This window comes from Trachypithecus francoisi, unplaced genomic scaffold, assembly GCF_009764315.1.
Source record: "Trachypithecus francoisi isolate TF-2019V2 unplaced genomic scaffold, Tfra_2.0 Lachesis_group0, whole genome shotgun sequence".
Lineage (NCBI taxonomy): Eukaryota > Metazoa > Chordata > Mammalia > Primates > Cercopithecidae > Trachypithecus > Trachypithecus francoisi.
Genome location: NW_022681453.1, coordinates 80,127,465 through 80,150,879, shown reverse-complemented (window position 1 = coordinate 80,150,879; position 23,415 = coordinate 80,127,465). Strand labels below are relative to the sequence as shown.

The 23,415-nt window shown below is 37.5% G+C and overlaps 1 protein-coding gene across 1 annotated transcript in view; it reads right to left on the bottom strand.

Moving 5' to 3' along the window:
* The window catches only part of MORC1 (MORC family CW-type zinc finger 1), a 177,090-nt gene that overhangs the window by 102,829 nt on the left and 50,846 nt on the right, over window positions 1-23,415 (bottom strand). Inside the window, 6 exon segments of the mRNA XM_033211353.1 lie at window positions 4,323-4,477; window positions 6,962-7,105; window positions 9,392-9,456; window positions 11,566-11,636; window positions 12,468-12,547; window positions 18,976-19,101. Coding sequence (XP_033067244.1) covers window positions 4,323-4,477; window positions 6,962-7,105; window positions 9,392-9,456; window positions 11,566-11,636; window positions 12,468-12,547; window positions 18,976-19,101 — 641 coding nt within the window.

The following is a 23,415-nucleotide window of genomic DNA, read 5'->3' as shown; positions in this document are numbered from 1 at the left end:
TGGTCCTAGAACACTGGTGCCTAGCATAGTAGAATGAAAGAATCCATGAGACATGGATTTGGATTTAATATGAAGATCTATGTATTTTTTAATAGTGTTGTGTAAATTCATGGGCTGCCTCAAGAGGGAGCAGTTTTCCTTTCACGGGTGGCCCGCATTCAGGCTTAAAATGGCAGCGAGAGTGAGGGGATTAAAAGTGACTGAACTAAATGAATTTAACCCTCTTTGCCAACTGAAGAACTAGGATTTGAATTCTTCTGCGAAACATTAGCTCAATTCTGATCCATTTTGGAAAAGTTTAGTAATACATTTTTCATAATTGCTCCTGTTCAAACCCAAATTTCATTTAATGTTTCTCCCCACTTTTTATTTCTCCTTCTCTCCCTACTCCCCAAAGCTGATAATTAATATTTCCATTTTATTATGAGGATATATAAAGCTTCAGAAAACATAGTGGCAGACAGTGAGGTGAGGTCAGACTTAGAAACGAGGAAAATATTTCTGAGATTCTTAGCATCAGCTGGGCTGAAAGTAAATGTAGATTTGATAAATGACACAAAAAAAAAGACTCAAAAAGTAAAAATAAAAGTGAACCCTCCCCCCTCCCACTAATTAGTGAACATTCTCAAAGTGGGGGATAAGGACGGAGACCTCTACTACTCCTGCTGCCCTCCTCCCCGCCACCTTGCCTAGTTCACAAGACGGGAGGAAAGAGAGAAAGCAAAACGTTAGAAACAAACAACAGTAAGATGAATAGCCAGACAACCCTGGCACCACCACCCGGCATTACCTCTCCACTTCTCTTTTTGCCTATTCGATTTTTACAAGGACCCAGTTTTCCCTAAAAACACATCAGACTTTCAGCAAATATAAAGACTGCATCTTTTATTCACAAGGCCAAAAAAAAAAAAAAAAAAAAAACTACCTAAATACTTTTCATTAAAATGTGTGCCCTGTAATACTGGTTTTCGGATAGTCAAATATTACATAACTTTGGTTATTCCTGTGGGAGTTAATAAGCAAAGACCTTGAAGGTCAATTTCCTTACAAATTACTGAAACTACCAATTCTGACCTTGATTACTTGATTTAGTTTGATAAAGAAGTTTGAGGATGAAATGAAACATATGAACAAATACACATGCCTGCTATCCTTCCTCTAGTCTCTATCTTCCTTCTAGAGAAACATCTTTTGTGACAGTATCCTCTAGCCCTCTACCAATTCATAGATAATTATGGAATTATGAAAACAATATGTTATCAACCAATAATAATAAAAATACAAATATATTTATTGTAAACTCTATTACATCTGTTGAAAAGGTTAAGAAACAGGTAGATAGAAGCAATTAGGTAGAAGACTGAGAAACAATTAGATAAGGACAGGGAATTAGGTAAGCAGTGGGGGCTAGTAAATGATACCCTGTACCTGGGAGTACAACTGTTGGGAGGGAACCCACATACCAAGCAAACAGGCTTCAAGAGAGCTCCACCCACAAAGATGACTGAGTATGACTCTCCCGAGTGTGACATAGAAGGAAATAACTTTTACAACCTTTAAATCTAATGCCTACCTCTTTCTGAAGACTTAATTCCTTCTTCTAAGGATGAAGACAAGGAAGGGATTACAGCGAAGACAAGAGGAGTATGGGGAGGTTCATGATTTTCAAATGCTTAATGTTTTCCTTTTGTACCACGTCATACTAGCAGTTAAAGACCAGAGAGTAGATGTTTGACTTAAACCTCACTATGTTTATGTTGATATTTATATCTTTACACGTTTTCTACAGCTTTAAGCAAACCCTGCCAAATAACGTAATCATTCTCATGTTTAGCATAACTTCACACATGTCTCTGAAAAACAAAAAAATACACATGAAAAAAGATATGCCTATCCCAGGAAAAATTACATAGGTATAGGTATACTCTTCAGAGCAGTGCTTCTCAAATTTGATTGTGAATATAAATCACCGGGAGATCTTGTAAAAATGCAGATTTTAATTCAGTGGGTCTCAGGTGGGGCCTGGGACTCTGCATTTCTAACAAACTCCAGGTGATGTTGATAATAATGGTGCACAGAACACACTCTGAGTATGTTTTAGACCATGACATGAAAACCCAGATTTGGCAAGAAATCTGTCCCCTCAATGTCATTCCCCCTTTCATAATTTCCCATTGAGTTCCTACACTTTTCCCTGTTTTGCTGGTGAGAAAGTTTTAGGTACAGCTGGATGGATACAAATGAAAAGAAAATATTCTAAAATTACAACTTCAAGTGAAGATTTTAAGTTGACTCAAGGGAATAGACATATTTTTAATGTGCATGAATTATACATACGTCATCCAAATCATTGAATACAGGATATCCTATTTCTTGACATAAATGGAGCCCTATGTCTGTATAACTTAAAAGTAAGTTTATTTACAGACAACCTATAGAATGGGAGAAAATATTCACAAACCATTCCTCTGACAAAGGTCTAGTACCCAGAATCGACAAGGAACTTAAAGAAATTAGCAGGCAAAAGACAACCCCATGAAAAAGTGAGCAAAGAACACAAATACTTCTCAGAAGAAGACATACATTCAGCCAACAAACATGAAACAAAATGGTCCACATCACAAATCACCAGAGAAATGCAAATCAAAACCACAATGAGATACCATCCCACACCTGTAAGAATGGATTTTGTTAAAAAGTAAAAAAAAAAAAAAAATGTTGGCCAGGCTGTGGAGAGACAGGGACACTTACACACTGTTGGTGGGAATGTAAATTCGTCCAGCCACTATGGAAAGCAGTTTGAAGATTTCTTTAAAAACTAAGATTTCAACTATCATTCAACCCAGCAATCCTACTACTGGGTATATATACTCAAAGAAAAATCAGTTGTTCTACCAAAAAGACACACGCATCCACACGTATGTTCATTACAGCGTTATTTCCAATAGCAAAGACACGGAATCAACCCAGGTGTCCATCAACAGTGGACTGGATAAAGAAAATGTGGCACACACATACCATGGAATACTACACAGCCATAAAAAAGAATGAAATTGTGTCCTCTGCAGCAACATGGATGCAGCTAGAGGCCCTTATCCTAAGCAAACTAATGCAGAAAAAGAAAACCAAATACCACGTGTTCTCACTTATAAGTGGGAGCTAAACACTGGGTAAACATAAACATAAAGATGGGAATAACAGACACTGAGGAATATAAAAGGGGAGAGAAAGGGAGACAAGGGCTGAAAAACTACCTATTGGGTACTATGCTCAATACCAGGGTGACAAGTTTAGTCATATCCCAAACCTCAGCATCACACAATATACCTCTGTAATGATCTTGCACATGTACACCTTGATTCTAAAATGTATGTTGAAAAACAAAAAGAAGTTTAATTAATGCACAGCACACCATCTCATTGTTCAGGTGTCTCTGGGGAGGGAGGTGATCAAAATAAATCACATTTTTCAGATAACTAAAGTTTATCTTTTTAAGTTTCCAGATCTATTGATTTTAGAAATTTTTAATTGAAATCTTCCTGGAATTAACATACTCAAGAATTTTTAACTATACAAAACAAAGTTTAACCTATCTGCCTGGGCGTAGTGGCTCAGGCTTGTAATCCCAGCACTTTGGGAGGCTGAGGCAGGTGGATCACGAGGTCAGGAGTTCAAGACCAGCCTGGCCAAGATGGTGAACCCCTGTCTCTACTAAAAATACAAAAATTAACCGGGTGTGGTGGCAGGTGCCTGTAATTCCAGTCACTTGGGAGGCTGAGGCAGAGAATTACTTGAACCAGAGAGGCAGAGATTGCAGCGAGCCGAGATTGCAACACTGCACTCCAGCCTGGGCAACAGAACAAGACTCCATCTCAGAAAAAAAAAAAAAAAAAAGTTTAACATACATACAGTTACCCAGGGTCAGTAGTTTTTACTCTATGGTATGACATAACATTATACGAGCTACTACGGTCTGCATGAGACTATGTGCTCTCACACAGTGGAGTCCCAGCGCCCAGAGCAGGGTTTCTCAGTCTATTTGGAGCTATCTTCTGTTTCCTTCCACCATGGTCAGCTGCCACCTCACTCTGTTCTCTGATTGCCATTCCCTTGTAATTTCTAATCTGCTGCTTTGTTTTTCACGATAGTTTGGGAAAGATTCTGAAATGGGCTCCCTTCTCACTCCTGTTTTTAAAGCAGGAGCTCCCTTTCAGAGTTTTCAGTTGCTGGTAATCTGAATTCAGATAATCATGTCAGCTTAAAGAAATCACAGAAAGTAATCCCTCTGTAAGTATCTCCTACTATGACTATTGAATACTCACTGATGCCGGTGTCCTTACAGTACTGGACCAAGTACTGTCCCATGACTTTTAGTAGATGATTATACTCTTGGACATTGAGAAATTCCTGTTTATTATGGGATGGTTCCATGACCTCCAAGGGTATATTAACAATTCCAACCACGCCTGCGCCAAGTCTGAGAAAATATATGCATATTTAAATTTTGAAAATTTGGCTAAAGAAAGAAATCAAATATATTCTGGTCATTTGAAATCATTTTTTTTTTCCAAAAATAAATTGATTCTGTTGGTCTGGACCATGTCAAAGTTTAACAAGTTATCTAATGATATTATCATAAATCTGTGGGGATCCCAACATGCTTGGTACCATAATAAAAAACTCACTTTAGTACAATGTTACTGAGTTAATATGACTCGTTTTACAAACCTATCACCTTACATGGAGAGTGAGGGTGGCTGGGAAGGCAAGGCCTTTTGACATTAAAAACCATGGTGCCTTACTGCAATAAACTGGCATAATCTTCTAAATGACAGTGGCCAGAGAACCACTTTCTTTCTCTGCATTTCATCTATCAGATTGGATTTCTCCTCTCCATTGCAGAGGTCCTCGGGGTGCTAAGTGAATTCTATGAAGGAATCACAGAGTTGGCTTATCCCAGAGGGTAATGAGTATCTCACTGTAAATCTGCTTGGTGACATAACCTGCTTTGGGAAAGAGTATACAATTGTCTAAGCCTTTAGGCTGCCTTTTGTATGGCACATGTGTCAAAGCCTCACAATTTGGGGTCCCTGCCTATCGTGTTTTTCTACCACTTCACTCTTCCACCTTGCTTTCCTTTCACTATTCATTCTCTAAGTCTAAATTTGGGCTTCATTCTTCTAGAAGGCCTAAATTGACTTCCCCAGTTTGCTTTACTGTCCCTCCTAAATACTCTTTTTGCACTGGATGCTCACCTCTAACATAATATTCATTCATTCATTCAAGCTCAGCACCTAGCCCTGTTCCAGGAACTAAGAATATGGTGAGAACCAGAAGTATAGATTCCCTTTGGCTTTGAAGTTTCTCTTTTACAGAAGGGTGGCAGGCATGAAGCTAATAAACAGACAAGTATACAAGATCATTTCAGATGGTGATAAGTGGGGTGAGTAACATAATGCAGGTGCTGTGATATGTGAAGAGTGACAGGTGGGGGGAAGGGAAGGGACCAGTTTTAATAAGACAGTCAAGGAAGACCTTCCTGTGGAAAATACTTCAGGCTAATGGCTGAATGGCATGTTAGGGCCCGCCGTAAGAACATCTGAGGACAGAAGGTTCAAGGCCGAGGAATGGCATGTCCCAAGGTCTCAATGCAGAAATGAGCTTAGGAGGTCTGAGGAACAGGAAATGCAGAGAGGGTAGGGTATTAGTAGGGGGTGAGGTCCCACAGCCAGTTAGAGGCCAGATAACTGGAAGCCCATGGCAAGCAGTTCTGAGTGCACTGGGATTTAAGCAAGAAATCCAACTAATTTAGGTTTTATAAGATAATTCTTGTTATTTTCACACAATATAAAAATATGCATTTATATGCTTGTCCCTTTCACTTGATTATACATTCCTTAGCAAAAGGTACATTCATCAGCAGAGCTTAGTATAGTGCCTGGCATACAGCACTGCACTATAGGTGCTTATTAAACAAACAATGAATGAATTGCTAATTCCTTGAGAGTGAAGAAGCAAGATAGTAAATGCTCCCTGACCCTTTCTTTTTTTTTTTTTTTCTTTTTTTTTTGAGACGGAGTCTCGCTCTGTCGCCCAGGCAGGAGTGCAGTGGCGCGATCTCGGCTCACTGCAAGCTCCGCCTCCCGGGTTTTACGCCATTCTCCTGCCTCAGCCTCCCGAGTAGCTGGGACTACAGGCGCCCGCCATCTCGCCCGGCTAGTTTTTGTATTTTTAGTAGAGACGGGGTTTCACCGTGTTAGCCAGGATGGTCTCGATCTCCTGACCTCGCGATCCGCCCGTCTCGGCCTCCCAAAGTGCTGGGATTACAGGCTTGAGCCACCGCGCCCGGCCGTCCCTGACCCTTTCTACTGGTCATGATTATTTTGTCTGATCCTGTCCTTTTGTGTGTGTCTCTTCAGGACTCTACATCATTGATGAAAGCAGCTTGAGAAGTTTCAGACCATTGCGAAAGCATGAGAATGTATTACTCTAAAATCCAAATAGGCTAGAGAGTTTCAGTAACATATGATCATGCAGGTAACTGGCATGAACTCATACACGTAGCGGCTGCACAAAATGTTCATAGGGTTGCTTTACAAGACTATGGATTTTTCTTTTCTTTCTCTTCTAAAATTTATCTAATATGCTTGTATTATTTTTAAATTGGTAAAGCATTAAAAATTTAAGCCAAAGAGGTGGCACAAGGAATGGCCCCACATCAAGTTGCTCAATCAATGCATTGAAAAAAATTTCCCAAAGTGTGATTTTTCCTTAGAGCATGCATGCAGATTCACTGATATTATAAATGAGGCAGATTAATGCCTGCATATCGACAGAAGGGTGAATAGAGACCATGACACTTGCTCCCACTGTGATTAGTCACTCATCTCACTCCACAGACAGCATCTTACTGTAACCTCCCTCACTCTGCTTATACCTCTGAAAGGAAAAACATACTTACAAGGACTTCAGTTTCAACTGTGAGCCCACTTTTTCATGCATTTTGATCAAACGGTTATTACTGTAAATGAACATTCCAGCTTGGCTTCGGTTTTCCACGTTCACTCCATAGAACAGGGAGAGTGTTCTGGCTTTCTTTAATTCTCTAGAGTTAGATTTAGAAAGTTTAAAAAGTTGTTTATTAAATAAACATATATAGTTTATGAAACTGCTAATAATTAAACTAGAAGGTTAACGTCAAAGGTATATATCCAAATATTTTGCAAAATCTGGTAGGCACACTCAGTTGTCTCTGTATAGCCAAGTATTCTGCATAAACATGATACCAGTAACTATGCCAGTCAAACAAAAGCATTCACTGATTCAAAAACACGTCTGCCAATTTAAATTGACAAGAACTAGAAAATGCTAAAAGAGTTGTGAAACATTAACTGGTCTTATCGGTACATTGCAGCATTTTTTACAAAATGATGACTTGGCTATTTTAAATTTTAAGTATTTCTAACAGTAGGTGTGATTTCTAAATTTCAGCATCTTCTCAAGTCTCCAGATATCCGACATAGACTGGAATGCACCAAAAGATATTTTCTGGCTTCCTCTTAACCTTTTCCAAAATTTAAGGTAAATAAGTTATTATCATAAAGCAAGTTTACAAGGGCAACAGATATGAGCTCCTGTTTTTCTGACTGACCTTCTATATTATGTTTTGTGTGAGTTTTCTATTAAAAGTATAAAATAGAAATTGAAAAATACCACAATGTGATAAAAACAGTTATGGTAAGGAGTTGTGATATAAACATCTGTAATATCAGAGGCCGCTAGAAGCTACGAAAATGCCTGGATGTGAGAGGCAGACTTGGCTTCAGATACAAGCTTGTCTTTGTAATAACCATGGTTGTACCTCTTAAACTTTGTCTCATTTGAAAAATGGGACTAATACCTGCCTAGCCACTTGTGATGTTATAAGAACTAAAAGAAATAATGTTAAATATAAGCCTGGAACAGATTAAGCACATAACAATCGTTATTTTCTTTACCCAATCAAGGATGACAACAAAAATAATTCTCCTGCACTCACCCTGTAGCTCCCCTCTCTCTACAAACTCGGTCTTTTGTTTTATGACCATGTGCTATTACATTTGACATAATATACTTACTGGACTAATTAAATGCGTCTATCATTAAAGAACAATTATAAAGTTCTATCAGTCCTCCCATGTGGATATGATATATATAGAACATAAGATATGAGTTAATATACTATATATTTATTAAACATATGTATATCTAAGGTCAAACATATAGGAATCAAACTTTTTCTGAAAAATCACTACTCAGTAATGAGATCCCAACTATTCAACAAAAGTACTGACTGCATAAGGGATACCTAAATAGGGTATTGCAGTATACGACATAGTCACTCTATAATATTAAATGATATACTGATATTCTTCGATTAAAAAACCCAGCATTTGACCATTAAAACAAGTTCATGGCAACTGGCATTATTATTAATAAAGTGTTGATTGGTCAGTTTTCAAACATTTCACTGTATGAACTATCTCATACAGTGAACTTGTTTCAAGAAGGTTTTTATTTCTAAAGCCTTAGGGCTTCATTTTTAAATTACAATTTCTATGACATTTATTTAAATTTTTCTGGTAAATGCATAAGTAACATTTCACACTTATTTATTGTGATAAATGCAAAAGTGACATTTAAAATTTAAGTTTTGAGGAAAGTTATGGTTGGATGTCAGTGCATGGTTCACGAAAAATAATGTTAAGAACTAATCATACTTCCCTTAAAAATAGTTTCACAAAGGTATCACAGCTTTCAAAGTCCGATCTTATGTGGGCAGCAGTGATTATTTTCAGTTTAACTTGTTTAGCATTTGAGTTGGATAGCAAGTTAATCTTACAAATGTAAATATCTGGTTTTGTTAACATATCCTTGCTATTTTTATTTTAGCGATATATAAGCAATACATTCACGTGAAACATTACTTCCTATCTTAAATTTTAAGCTACTAGACAAAGGGAAGCAACTGGAACCAATTCTCTAGAATTTAAATGGCAAATGACACAGAGGCAAAGTGAGTTATCAGCTGATCCTCCAGGCAGTTCACTCCCTCATCCAGACATCTTCATCTAGCCCAAACAATTATATGCTGAACTAATTTTTTCACTTTTTTTGGAAGTTTTAACATTACGTAGACACACACATGTACGTGTAAATATATACTTTATCAATGTTTTACATTGCTGATCTTGGTTTTGGGACCTTGACTATATTAGATTTCAGATAATAAGATGTCACAAGCTGAAAAAACAAATTGTCACAATAACCACTAAATCTACCTACTTAGAAACCAGAATTTGTTTTAACACAGTACAGAGGATTCCTGCAAACAAAAAACCTTATGTCTCACCTTTGTTTCTCTCTAAGATTCTTTTGCTTTGCTTCTACATCTTCCAAAGCTCTCTGTAATACATCCTGGAGAAGTGCATTGGTTAGGAGAGAACACAATGCCACTGAATTAACAAAAAGCATGTTGATATTATCCTATTATTCAAATGTTTCAAGGGTAACAATAGCTCACATTACCTAATGCAATTCTACCATCGTAGATTCTCAATACTTGATAAATTATTCAGTTTCAACACCTTAGAAGATAAACCAAATCTTAACCCACTATTCTCTTTTGTACATATTCAGATTATCCTCTCTGTCTTTTAGAGAAAGAAACTTTATTCTCCATAATGGCACAAAGTCTTTGACAAAAACTACATGAAAACTTGGGTGAGTTATTTAGTGTACCCAGGTTCTGACTTTTGTTTGTGAGAACAATAAATGCTCAATTATGTGACCACTAAGTGTTTTTGCAGGAAAAAAAAAGATAATTGAGAAATTTGGTTAGTAGCCAGCAGAAAATATCTTCTTCATATCGAATTCTGGATACCTCTAATATTTCTCAAACTTTCCCTTTATAGGATACCCCATGCCCAGTTATCTTTCTTAACACTTTTGATTTGATATACCAACTCATTCACTACTCTAAATCTGGTACGCTCCCTCTAAGCAAGCAGAAGAGAAATAATTCATGGTTGTTGTTCTCAGGCGTCAGAATAGCCTCATGCTTCATCCTCCTGAGGTGAAAGGTGGGTATCTCTTTTGATGTATGGTACAGCACTGAATGAACACTATTTTCACTGAATTTCCAGTAAAAGAAAGTGGAAAATGGTTGGCAAGTATTCCATTTAAAATTCATCTGTCCAGAAGAATTTAAGAGGTCAAAAGTTCAGGTCATTCTGCTTTGCTCTCTTCTCTGCCTTACAGAAACCGGACTGCATCAGATCAACAAAGTAAATTGGTCAAGGACTTCCCTACCCTGCCTGCCCTCAGAGCACAGAGCAGAGGCAGGGAGAAGAAATAGCAGGAGGCAAAAAGGAAGCAAGGTCCTGACCCATTAGTCTTTCTCTGGACTCTCAAACATATAAAGCAAAGGGAAATGATTTCTTAAAAACAAAATTTTAAAAAGCTTAAACTATTAAAAATCAATAATCAATAACAATAAGATAGGTTTACCTTTAATTTAAAAAATGAAAAGAAAAAACTAAAAGAAATTGGGGCAAGCCATGGAGAGAATTAGCTTTGGGGCATTACCACGAACTACTCTTTGATGTCATCCCTTACTCAAGACCTTAGATACGAAAGATCTTTAATCAGACACAGCCTTGGTCCTGGAAAGTTAAATGGCAAAATCACTGAAAGGATTCATACATTCAGTCTGTAGAAGAGGATGAAGAGAAGGTGAAGGTGAAGTAAGGCATTTTACCTCCATATTCCTACTTATCCTTTTGCATGTAAGCAAATAAATACGTTGCTTAATGATTCACCATCGTTTAAAGCTTCACACCATCTTTTTGGTAAGAGTTAGCAAACTTACAATACATGTCTTGCAGCAATATTCTATTTCTCTTAGTTGCAATGCATTATAATTAATAACAATAGTTCTTTTTAACTTATCTTACTCATGGGCATATTGTAAGAATTACAAAGAATGTTTATGAACTGTGTGGAGCAACTCATAATAAAAGAGCTTTGGAAGCTGGAAGCATTGTTATTAATATTCATAATTACAGTATATAATTCCTAGCACTAGCAGGAAGGATTGCTTATTAGACCTCTCCTTGCATTCCCCATTTATTTAGGTCCACAGGGAGCTATAATTTGAATAGATATTTTCAAGGAGACTTGATAGGCTAGTTTTTTCTTCTGCTGGCTTTTCATTATTTTTTCCCTTTCTCCTGTTACTTTCCTTTCTATTTTAAAGAAATTGCTTGTGATGCTCTTCCTCATTTCAAATTCACGCCATGTTCTGTTCATCTTTTGTCTCTGCCTCAGCCTTGCCCCCACTTGCTGAGTTTCCTCTCCTTTCTCTGCACTCATCTATTCTGTTGACCTGAGTTAAAATCAACTTAATCTTCTCAGCTTATCTGTGCTTAAAAGTTTAGGAAGTAGATGATAAGAGACAACTATGCACAGGAAAAGCAAATGACACAATTTGCCATTTAATAAGACTACTCTCTTTACATGTCATACCTTGGCAGAAGATAAAGAGGTTGTGTCACACTGGTTTACTTTGATTTGTGCTTCTTTCAATATGAATTCAGCTGGAAGTAGAAGCCGAATAGTTATAATATAGCAAAATTATTTCAAGCAATTTTAAGTGAGTATTTTCCATACATATAGCATGACCAGTGAAAAATGGCATACAGACCATGATCTCAGAAAACCCTATGTCCCTCTTATAACTTTTACACATTTTAAATCTTCCTTCTATTGGGCTTTCATTTAGGTACGACAATTTATAGGACATAAATATACAAATACAAATTCAAAAGTCATAAATGAGTTTTTAGCTGACAGAAAATGCTTTAAAATCCACAAAATATAGATGTAGAGCTACTACTCACTCCCAGATACTGGGGAAGAGAGCTTTGTTCCTGCAGTAGGAGGAGTGAATATGTAGAACATCCTTCTGAAAGTAGATGCAGTGCAGGGATCTAAAATGACCTAACACAGTGCTATGACAAGCAGGGTTTCTTATTTTATTTTTTAAAATAGAGACACAGTCTCACTATGTTGCCCAGGCTGGTCTTGAACTCTTGGCCTCAAGTGATTCTCCCACCTTGTCCTCCCAAAGTGCCTGAATTATAGGTGTGAACCACCATGTCCAGACAGACAAACAAGGTTTCTAACAAATATCAATCTAGTTTGAAGTGTGTTCAGGATCATACTTATAATAATAAATAATATCATGAGTAAACAAACTCAGAGATGGAAAGAATGTGTTTTGAAGTTCCACAGAGACAGAAACTACAATTAATTAATTGTAGTAGCTCCTACAATGCCTGGAGCAATGTATGTCTCAGAATCAGTGCACAATTAAGATTTGCTGAGTGACTGAACAACAATGATGTAAGCTACAGGTAATCGCATACCAATCTTTACTGCTTCTTCCGCCTTTTTAACTTCATTTTTAAATGCTCCTTTAAAAGAAGATGTGACATAAAGATACTTTCTGAAAAGAAAGAAAAAAGAACATAATCAAGTCAGACTATCATTTTAAAGTACATAAGACAATATTCTTTAGTAAGACTATATGCTCCAGAGACACACAATTATTAAGAAAGATTCATCGAGTGAGTTGCATCCAGCTAGTAAATTAGCAAACTTTATACCTAAGCGAAATTCCTTGCCGTTCACTACTTAGAAATGTTGCTTTTGTAAGGAGACTTCATGAGAGCGATAAGAAAATCTGCCCACACAAATGTTCACTTAGACATCTAAAATAGGATAATTTTCTTTAAAAAATTTTATGAAGTTGTTACCTTATCAAAGTTTCTGGTTAATAGGCATAGCCCACTTACTCAGATTATCATTAACACTGGATAAACTACTTATCCTAGTCCCAAAACAATTATCTCTAACTGCAATGCTCAGAAACACACATTCATGTATCATTTTAAATTACCAAAAGCACATTTTCTACTTTATTGATTGAGAAACCTGTTTTCAAGGTCCATTGTTTTAGTGATCGCAAAGATGCTCTAGAACAATAAAGGAAAAAATATATACATGTATATATCCATAAACTCAAAGAGAACAAAGCATAGGTGAGAAAAGCTCTACAAAACCTGAGGTTCTCTGAATACAGTTGAAAGTATGTGCATCTGTTACAGAAAACTCCCCAAACTGGGCTTTAAAACATTGGTTTAAATTATCATAGAGAGAAAAATTCTAGAATATTTGGTTTGAGAATGCTCAAAGCTCTGTAAACTCTAAATGTACATCAATAAGAAAACAGTTAAATAAATCATAGTGCTATGCAATATATTTAACAATGACAAAGTCTCCAAGATATAACTGTAAGAGAAAATAACAAGTTGTACATAATTTTATGTTTAAAAAAATCTGTATGTGCATGCATGCATGTGCACATATACATAACTGTGTAGAAAACAATTTGGAAAGATATTTATTAAACTTCTAACAGAGGCTCTCCTTTAGGGAACATTACAGATTGCTATAGCACAGAATGAATGACAAGTGGTAAAAAGGGCTTTTGGTTATTTGATTTTTCCCCCATATCTAATTCTGTATTGTATAAATTTTTACTAATTTTACTACTTTTATGAGGAAAATAGAACCCTTCTCCATCAAGAGAAATAAAAGTATGAAGAAACACTATGCACCTTTCAAGGCTTTGTGCTGAAGAAGTATGGAACATAACTTAATACAGCATTTTGGGTGACTGGTTTGATCAGAACAATTTGCAGAAATTTAAACTTTCACTGACTTTAATTTTCGCACTTAAAACATTTGTTCAAAATACTCCGGCCAATATCAAATACAGTATTTTAAAATTTAAGTTGAAAAAAACAGACTTCAAGTAAAGAAAACTACAGTTCTGAACTTTTATTAACACAGAAAAAAATTAGCCCCCAGTTGTAAATCATAACTACATTGTAGTATTCAATCATAATTCTTTCTTTTAAGTTATAAGGGTTTACCTGGTTTAATTATATTGTAAAAATAATTCTAATCCTTAATTATTCTTTACAAAATGTAATTAGACAGGATCAATAATTTTCTGGTTCATATAATATTGATAGGTAGAGATGTGGATGTCCAACAGACCTCCCAAATTTAGTATGTCCACTATGATATGAAGAGAAGTCCATCCACCATTCCTCCTAACCTCTACATTTGCACCTCCCCTATCATTCCCAAGATTTTGTTCAGGATAAAAATTTAGAAGGCCTTCTGGACTCCTCAATTTCTCTCCACCCCATATCCAATTCATTGGCAAGACTTGTTGGCTCTATCTTCACAACATATTTGTAATCCAGACACTTTCCATCCCTTCCACCATTACCACCTGAGCTCAAGCTCATTTCTCTCCTAGAATACAGTAATAGTATCTATCCTACCTCAACTTCCCTCCTTTCTTCTTATCCCATGAAATCAGTTCTCTACTCAACAGCTAGAATAATCTTTTAAAAACGTAGATCAAGTAATGCCACTCCTCTGCTCAAGTTATTCCATTCTCAATACAGCCACCTCTTCGTGTCATGTTGCTTCAGGCCTTACCTGATCTGCCCAATCTACTTCAATCTGTTTTCTGTGTTCTAGCTAGACTAGCCTTTGATTGCTGTCTTTGCACTTACTGTCCCCTTCTTCTGGAACCATCTTCCCACAAAATTATTGCATAACTCACTGTGCTACCCACCATCCAAGATGTCTCCTGTGTTTTTTTCCTCCTGGTATTAATGCCTACGTGTGGTGCCCCCACCGCAACACTAAATCTAGCCTGACCTGTGGCACGGCAAAAGTGATGATGGTCTGTCACTTTTGAAGATGGGCTCTAAAAGGTTGCAAATTCTACTTTGTTCTCTTGAATTGCTCACTCTGATAGAAGTCAACCATTATGTCATGAAAATACTCAGGTGGACCTGTGCAATGGACCTTTGTTAAGAGGAACCAACTTGCCCCAAAAGACACACACACTCAGATGTTTATTGCCACATTATTCACAATGGCAAAGACATGGAATCAATCTAGGTGCCCATCAATGTTGGATTGGATTTTTTTAAAAGTGTTACATACACACTATAGCATACTACACAGCCATAAAAAAAGAATAAAATCATGTCCTTTGCAGTGACATAAATGCAGTGGAGACCATAATCTTAGGTGAATTAACACAGAAACAGTAAAACAAGTACCTCATAATCTCATTTATAAGTGGGAGCTAAACACTGAGCACACATGGACATAAACATGGGAACAACAGACACTGGGGAATACAAGACAGGGGAGGAGGGAGGCAGGGATGGGGGTATGGGTAGAAATCATCCCTATTGGGTACCATGCTCATTAGCTGGGTGACAGGATCCATACCCCAAACCTCAGCATCACACAATATACCCATGTAATAAACCTGCACATGCACCTTCTGTATCTAAGATAAAAGTTGAAACTAAAAAAAAAAGAATTACCTGATATTTTATCATCCATTGTAATTTACATGTTGTCTTTCCTCCCCCACTAGAATGCAAGCTCCATGAGGGCAGGAATTTTCTCTTTTTTTCTTTTTTTTTTTTTTTTCTGAGACGGAGTTTCACTCAGTCATCCAGGCTAGAGTGCAGTGGTGCGATCTCAGCTCACTGCAACCTCTGCCTCCTGAGTTCAAGCGATTCTCCTGCCTCAGCCTCCAGAGTAGGTGGGATTACAGGTGTAAGCCACCATGCCCAGCTAAATTTTTGTATTTTTAGCAGAGATGGAATTTCACCTTCTTGGCCAGGCTGGTCTCGAACTCCTGACCTCAGGTGATCCACCTGCCTCGGCTTCCCAAAGTGCTGGGATTACAGGCATGAGCCACCATGCCCAGCCCAGGAATTTTCTCTTTTTGCTTTTGCAAAATGTTCAATGCCTACAAGAGAACCTTGCACAGAGTGGTCATTCCATCCACTTGCTCTTACACATTTGTATAATAACAACTACTATTGGTTTACAAACATTTCAGAAACCTTACTGTTTTTATGTTTAACATAAAACACTGTTTTATTTTAGTCCTCACAATAACCTCAGTGGCAGAGGAATTCCCAATTCACAATGGAGAAGAGTAAGACTCAAGTAATTGCCAAAGGTCCACAACTAGTAAATGACAAAACCTAAATTCCCATCCAGGTTTGGCTAATTCAAATTTTGCTTCCAACTATCATACTGTAATAAAAGATTAAATAATTCAGTACTGTAAAAATTCGAAAATGGACACATAACATGCATGGTATACAAAAGAATCACTGTTCAAAAATTACTAGTCTGATGGGTGGGTGGGGTGTTAGGGTATGGAAAGCATCCCTAAATACTGAATTCTGTTTCGGAAGCATAGTGTTGCAGAGTATTCAACAACAGAACATAGCGTTAATGTCCCTGAATAACTTAAAAAGGACTATGAGGTTCCTCTGAATGCAGGGTAACACCCATCCCAACTCATCTGGACTCCTTTCAGCATCATGGGTCTACGGTTAAGCAATGTTAATGAAGAATGTTTGTTGCCTAAGATCAAGTAACATAACCATATAACAATTTGTCTTTATTATACAAACAATATTTAAGACTCCAAGAATTATAGACTTATAAAATGTTTAAGAGACCTGAGAAATCACCTAGAAATTTTTTCCAAAGTAATAATTTCTTCCGTGATCTAGACTCCTCCAGAGACAAATTTGCACTCATCTTGGGTGGGAGTCCGTTCCGTTGCAATACACTCGAATGGGAAGCAGCCACCACTTGATATAAGTAATTTAGGTAGATTACACTCAATTTACTAAAATTCCCTCAGAAAATAGAGACAAATCCACATTTTCCATGGGCTTAAACTATTTTTTACCCAAACTCACTGAGAGAAATTTAATTTGAAAAGATTGGCTATATTGATTGATCCAGGAGACACTTGGCACTCCCCAGAAGAGTAAGACTGATGAAAAGGAAACATTGCTTTGATATTTACTAGGAAATGAATGAACTGATTTATAGGGAAAGTCTCAGGATTGGAATATTTTATTTTCAAAAGATGACGGGCAGTATAATTAGAAATCAAAAGTAAAGCTTTTGCAAAATTCATTGGTGTGTGCTCAGGGAGTACGATGCAGAGATCTATAATTTTAGTATTAATATCTTTAGGAGTGACTGCAAGGCCCCTCTCAGGACAGCTACTGCATTTTCATGCAAATAAGACAAGATGACAAATGCAGACATATTATAAAGAGTTAATGTGGTATAGGAGAAGCAGCATTGAATTTGGATTGGTAAAGAATTTAGAGCCAGAAGGTTTGAGTTCTTCTCTAGTTTTAACATTTCCTTATCTCTAAAATGATGATGATAACCTAACACACAGTCTTACTGCAGAAATCAAATGAAATAGTTCAGGTAAAAAGGCACATATATAGGCAGTGTACACAACTTAAATGTTTCTCCCAATAGATATCAAGGTCCTCAAAACAAGAATTGATTTTATCTTTTTTCCATTTTTCCATAAGTTATTGGGGTACAGGTGGTGTTTGGTTACATGAGGAAGTTCTTTAGTGGTAATCTGTGAGATCCTGGTGCACCTGTCACTCAAGCAGTATACACTGCACAATATGTTGTCTTTTATTCCTTGGCCCCCTCCCACTCTTCCCCCCCAACAAGTCCCCATAGTCCACTGTATCATTCTTATGCCTTTGCGTCCTCACAGCTTAGCTCCCACATATTGGTGAGAACATACGATATCTGATTTTCCATTCCTGAGTTACTTCACTTAGAATAATAGTCTCCACTCTCATCCAGGTCATTGCGAATGCTGTTAATTCATTCCTTTTTATTGCTGAGTAGTATTCCATTGTATATATATATACCACAGTTTCTTCATCCACTTGTTGACTGATGGACATTTGGGTTGGTTCCATGATTTTGCCATTGTGAATTGTGGTGCTATAAACATGCATGTGCAAGTATCTTTTTCAAATAGCTTCTTTTCCTCTAATCTCAGACTCACAGAAAAATCTGATAAATGTTTGGCGTGTAAATGAAAGACTACCCAGAAACCACAATAAGAAAATGACCATTGTGATAGATTCATAGTTGGATAAAATGGATTTTATAATACGTAAACATAAACTTAAAGGCCGGGCCTAGTGGATGGCCAGGCATGGTGGCTCACGCCTACAATCCCAGCACTTTGGGAGGCCAAGGCAGGCGGATCACTTGAGGTCAGGAGTTCGAGGCCAGCCTGGTCAACATGGTGAAACCTCGTCTCTACTACAAACACAAAAATTAGATAGGTGTGGTGGTGCATGCCTGTAATCCCAGCCACTCAGGAGGCTAAGACAGGAGAATCACATGAACCGGGGAGGCAGAGGTTGCAGTGAACCAAGATTGCGCTACTGTACTCCAGCTTGGGTGACAAGAGAGAGACTCTGTCTCAAAACAACAACAACAAAACCTTGAAAACATTTATGTTAAAGTAAAAAAACACATAAAATATAAATCAACCAGATACATATTTATAAATATATTCATTCTCTATGTATAATATAAGCATGTACATATATGGTTTAATAGTTCAAATGTATTGTGTAAACAGAAGATATACGTGAACTGTGATCATTTAGTGGAACTAATTGTTGTCAAAGCACCTAAAATTCACTGAAGTAAAAAACAAATTTCTACTCGGGGTGATGATCTAACTTAGCATGCTCACTGCAGTGTGTTTTTATTACTGCCAAATATTTGTTCACATCCAATTACTCTTTAGCAAACCTTCCCGGATGTGGTTTAAATTTTGTTTATAATGTAAAAATCTTACTATCAAAGTCAATGTCCTCACTTTGACAACTTTAGGGAGCACATCAATTTTATAAATAAAAACTCCGTGCAGATAACTGAAGAAAGATGAGTTACCTGGGTCTGTAGAGGCAATAGCAAAGATGTTTAGTCTTAACTCTCTTGGCTTGAATGAATATTCTCATCCGTGGGTTAAAATACAGAACAGATGTGTAGGCTCTGAATGACCACCTGGCTGGGAAACTGAAATAGAAAATACAAAATGTCACAATACAGAGGACACAACAACTACATCTCTTCGAGAAGAAATAACATCAGACTATCAGGTTATTATTGTTACTACAAGAAGCTTCTGGAACTTTTCTTCTAAAACTAATGACACCACAAACACCAGCAAATCTCACAACACTCACTTCATTAAGGAGGCCTCTAAGCACAGGCCCAACACAAGTAATCTACACTTTGGTTAGAACTGAACTTTTGTTGGCAACCAACTGACTCTAAGAAGGCTTATATCAGCAATCTAAAATACACCTTCCATTAAAGTTGTTGACCTAGGAGAACAAAGTCAAGTCAAATAAACAAAACAATCCCTCGTTCAAACATAACAAAAAGAATCCAGGCTCACATGAATAAAAAGCATTTCCATCAAGTCCTTATAAACAGAGAAATACAGTAAAAATGTTTCATTTGCTTTTAAAATTATGATCAAGAAACATAAAATTTCATTCCATAAGAGCAATAAGTATTAAAATAAGTATTTATGGCCAGTTGAGGGGAAGCATCTGACCACATGATAATGAAAAAGGAGAAAAGAGAAAAATAAAGGATGGGAAGGCAATAAAACGGAAGCAAAACCAATGTAAATAGCCTATGAAGAAAACTACCCTTGTAAAGCCGCATTTTGGGAAATTACCATGTCATTGTATACTTATAACTCCAGGGAACTTCTATATTAAAGTCCGTTTATGAACTGTAAATCCTCTCCAATAAGATAGGAAATAAAGATCTACAACAAGCCCAGTCACGCTGAAGAAGCGATGCTCTTTACCACTCGGTCACAGAAAAGGCCACTCTACAAGGTCAAACGGAAAGCAGAGAGCTGTAAACCCATCATTTTTACACTTGTACCTCAGTCCAGAATAAGACAAAGATGGTGGGAAAAAAATGTAAGGCCTGTCTAAGGGGGAACTACTCAACAGGTCAACACTATTGCCAGCAACTCAGTAAGACAGGCAGAGCTCCAAGAAATTTTCAAAAATGAAGATGACGCCATAAGAAATTCAAGAATTGCCTGGTTGGTTTTAAGTTCCTTCAGGCAGGATCTGAAGCTCATTAAAAAGTCAGGAATTTATTTCAATTGTTCCAAAGGAAATTCTCTGAAATAAATCTCGAGCAGAATTTTCTCAGTATAAATTACATATTAGTATCTAGTCCATCACTCTTATCCCTAAATATTAATACTAATGTATTTTTTTAATGTAACAAGATAGGCTGTTTGTATTTGGGTGTTGCACTACAAATACAACAATGTGGTTGCTTTTAGTATACCCGGAACTGCACAATTAAGTATGTCCTCACCTGATAAAAGAAACGGAAAGAAGTCACCTTGGGACCCTTGCCATTATTTAAATCCTTTCTGGATCTCCTGATTTTAAATTGCTCTTAGAACTGGTAGCTCTTTCTTTTGACTCTCTTCAAAACTGATACATCTTTATCATTTGAAGGTAAAAGTCAAAAGTAATTCAGAGACAACTTTGAGAATCTGAGAAATACGGTGAGAGATAAAACCAACTAAACAAATTTTGGCTACAAAATATATATATATACACACATAAATATACACACACGTATGTGCTATGAGGATGCAAAGGCATAAGAATGATACAGTGGACTTTGGGGACTTGTCGAGGGGAAGAGTGGGAGGAAGCCAAGAAATAAAAGACAACATATTGTGCAGTGTATACTGCTTGAGTGATGGATGCACCAGGATCTCACAAATTACTACTAAAGAACTTCCTCACGTAACCAAACACCACCTGTATCACAATAACTTACGGAAAAATACAAAAAAGGTAAGATTGATTCTTGTTTTGAGGACCTTGACATCTATTGGGAGAAACATTTAAGTTGTGTACACTGCCTATATATGTGCCTTTTTACCTGAACTATTTCATTTGATTTCTGCAGTAAGACTGTGTGTTAGGTCATCATCATTTTAGAGATAAGGAAATGTTAAAACTAGAAAAGAACACTAATCCTTCTACCTTTAAATAGCTGAATTTATTCACTCATTCAGTAACTAGTTATAGGTAAATATTCATAGCATGCATGCTGGGGATCCTCAAGGTCTCCCCTATGTTAGGAGATTCACTGGAAGGACTCACGGGCCTTAGCACACGATTGTACTCATGGTTTCGACTTACCACAGTACTCTAGTGAGGACACACAGTGGCTCACAAGGGAAAAAAATAGGTGGAGTCTGGAGTAATCTATCTGCTAGCTTTCCTACATCCTCTTCTCCTTATGAAAGTTCACACAGAGCATACTTTTCTCCCAGCTATGAAAATGCAGCAGCATGTGTATGTTTCCATCTAGGAAAGCTTATTAGAGACTTAGCATCCAAGGTTTTTATCAGGAAGCTAGCCACACAGGCACCTTCGGCCTAGCATGTAGCAAAGTTCCAGAGTACCAGAAGGAAAGGAGGTTTGCATATAAGCCATATGGTTTGCACAGTCTAGCACAGCAAGCCACTGTTATCAGCTAGGAAAGGTTTTATGTCATTGTAGGAAACTGTTTACCAGGCAAGTTCCCAAAAGTTGGGGCCACAAACCAACTTTACAAGCAAGCCTTTCTAAGAGTAGACACCTGCCATGTTAACCTTTTTTCCTCACATGCCTACTTTTGGAAGTTCCTGTTTATTTGTGACAAATAGAAGGGTACTACCTCTTACTTACAGTGTCTTTGATAAAAAGAGACAAAGAGGGCTAAATATAAAAGATGTAAGTGAAATGGACCACTCCATTATACATGTCAAACTTTTTTTTATGATGCATAAGATCCTTCATGGTCTGACCCCCAATTAATTCTCCAGCCTCATCTCTTGTCTTCAATCTGGCCATTCAGGACCATTCTCAGTTCTCCAGCCACGTAATCATGCTTTCTTATCCAAGGCTGGCATGTTCAGTTCTTCAGCCACTCTTGCTGGGTGCACCCCTTTTCACCCTACGGTATACAACCTGAAATTGCACTTCCTTTCAAAGCCTTCCCTCAGCCCTGAGAGAGGTCAAGTGCTCTCCTTTGTGCTCCCCTTCCTTCTCTACTTCCCCTGTTAAAGAACCTGCCACTCAGCGCTGTCATCCTCTGTCTGTGCATCTGCATCCCTAACTGGCTGTGAACTCCATGCAGCTAGCGCGCTCATCAATAAAAATATGTTGAATAAATGACAATCATTCAGGACTTCCCTGGCTTAATTTGGAATAAACAACAGAGGGTTCCTTATGTAAGAAGGATATTTTAATGAAGGATTATCCTCAATGGCAATACTACCAGTCTTTACAGACAAAGCCATCCACTTAGGAAAGGGAGATAAAAATATGCTAAATAGTCAGGGTATCTTCAGAAGATGAAAGGAAAAAATACTATTATTCCACACTCACCAGAAACTGTTTCCATGTATTCTTCAAGAGTTTTTCTTCCTGTTTCCTCCTAAATACCTTTCTTTCCTCCTAAATACCTTCCTTTCTCTCCTTACACTTTGCCAGAAGTGTTCGTATCTCTGTCTTTCTCTCTCATTTTCTATGTAACTGGCTATGATAAGAAACTGAAGAAAAGAAGAGACAGAAAAAACCCCTACAACACACACACACACCACACACCCCAGTCATAGGACAGATGTGGGGAAAGAGGAGAGTGTTTCAAGGCAGAACCTGGCTTCATAGTCTGTGGCTATAATAGGAGGGCATGGAGTAGAATCGATGCTTTTGTCCCCTGCTCAGCACTGGGTATTTTTAACAGTCTCTAATTTAGCCCCTACCTGTGGTTGTGCTCTCTGTGTGGCCTCTTTCTTCTCCCAATCTGTCCACAGTATTCTGCTGCTGTTTCAAATGCTGCTCCATGTGCCATGTATCATGGGTGGATCAGTGTGTTGCAGTCATCAAACTGTGTTAAGGGCAGTGAAGGAGCCAGAAAGTAATGTTCTGTGGCCAAGGCCACATTTCCTTATCTGCTGATTCAGATTCTCTGTGGCTGGAGTCTGGAAATGTGAGGTTTTTAAAGCTACCCAGGTGATTCCTTTGACTCTGCCAGGTTTGGACACCACTGCCTAGCTGACCTAGTGGACACGGTGGTATGTAAGGCAGGTTGCCACAAAGAGGGGAAGAGAACAGTCTCTCACAGGTGTTTGGACCTAGATATCAGCTGAGAAATACAACCCCTACATTATCCACAGTGGGCACACAGACAACAGACCCCCATCTAGCCCAATAACTGGGCTACTTTTATAAGGTCCTGGGTTGAGAAAATGCCTCTAACCTGCAGACTAAATTAGGTTCCTTT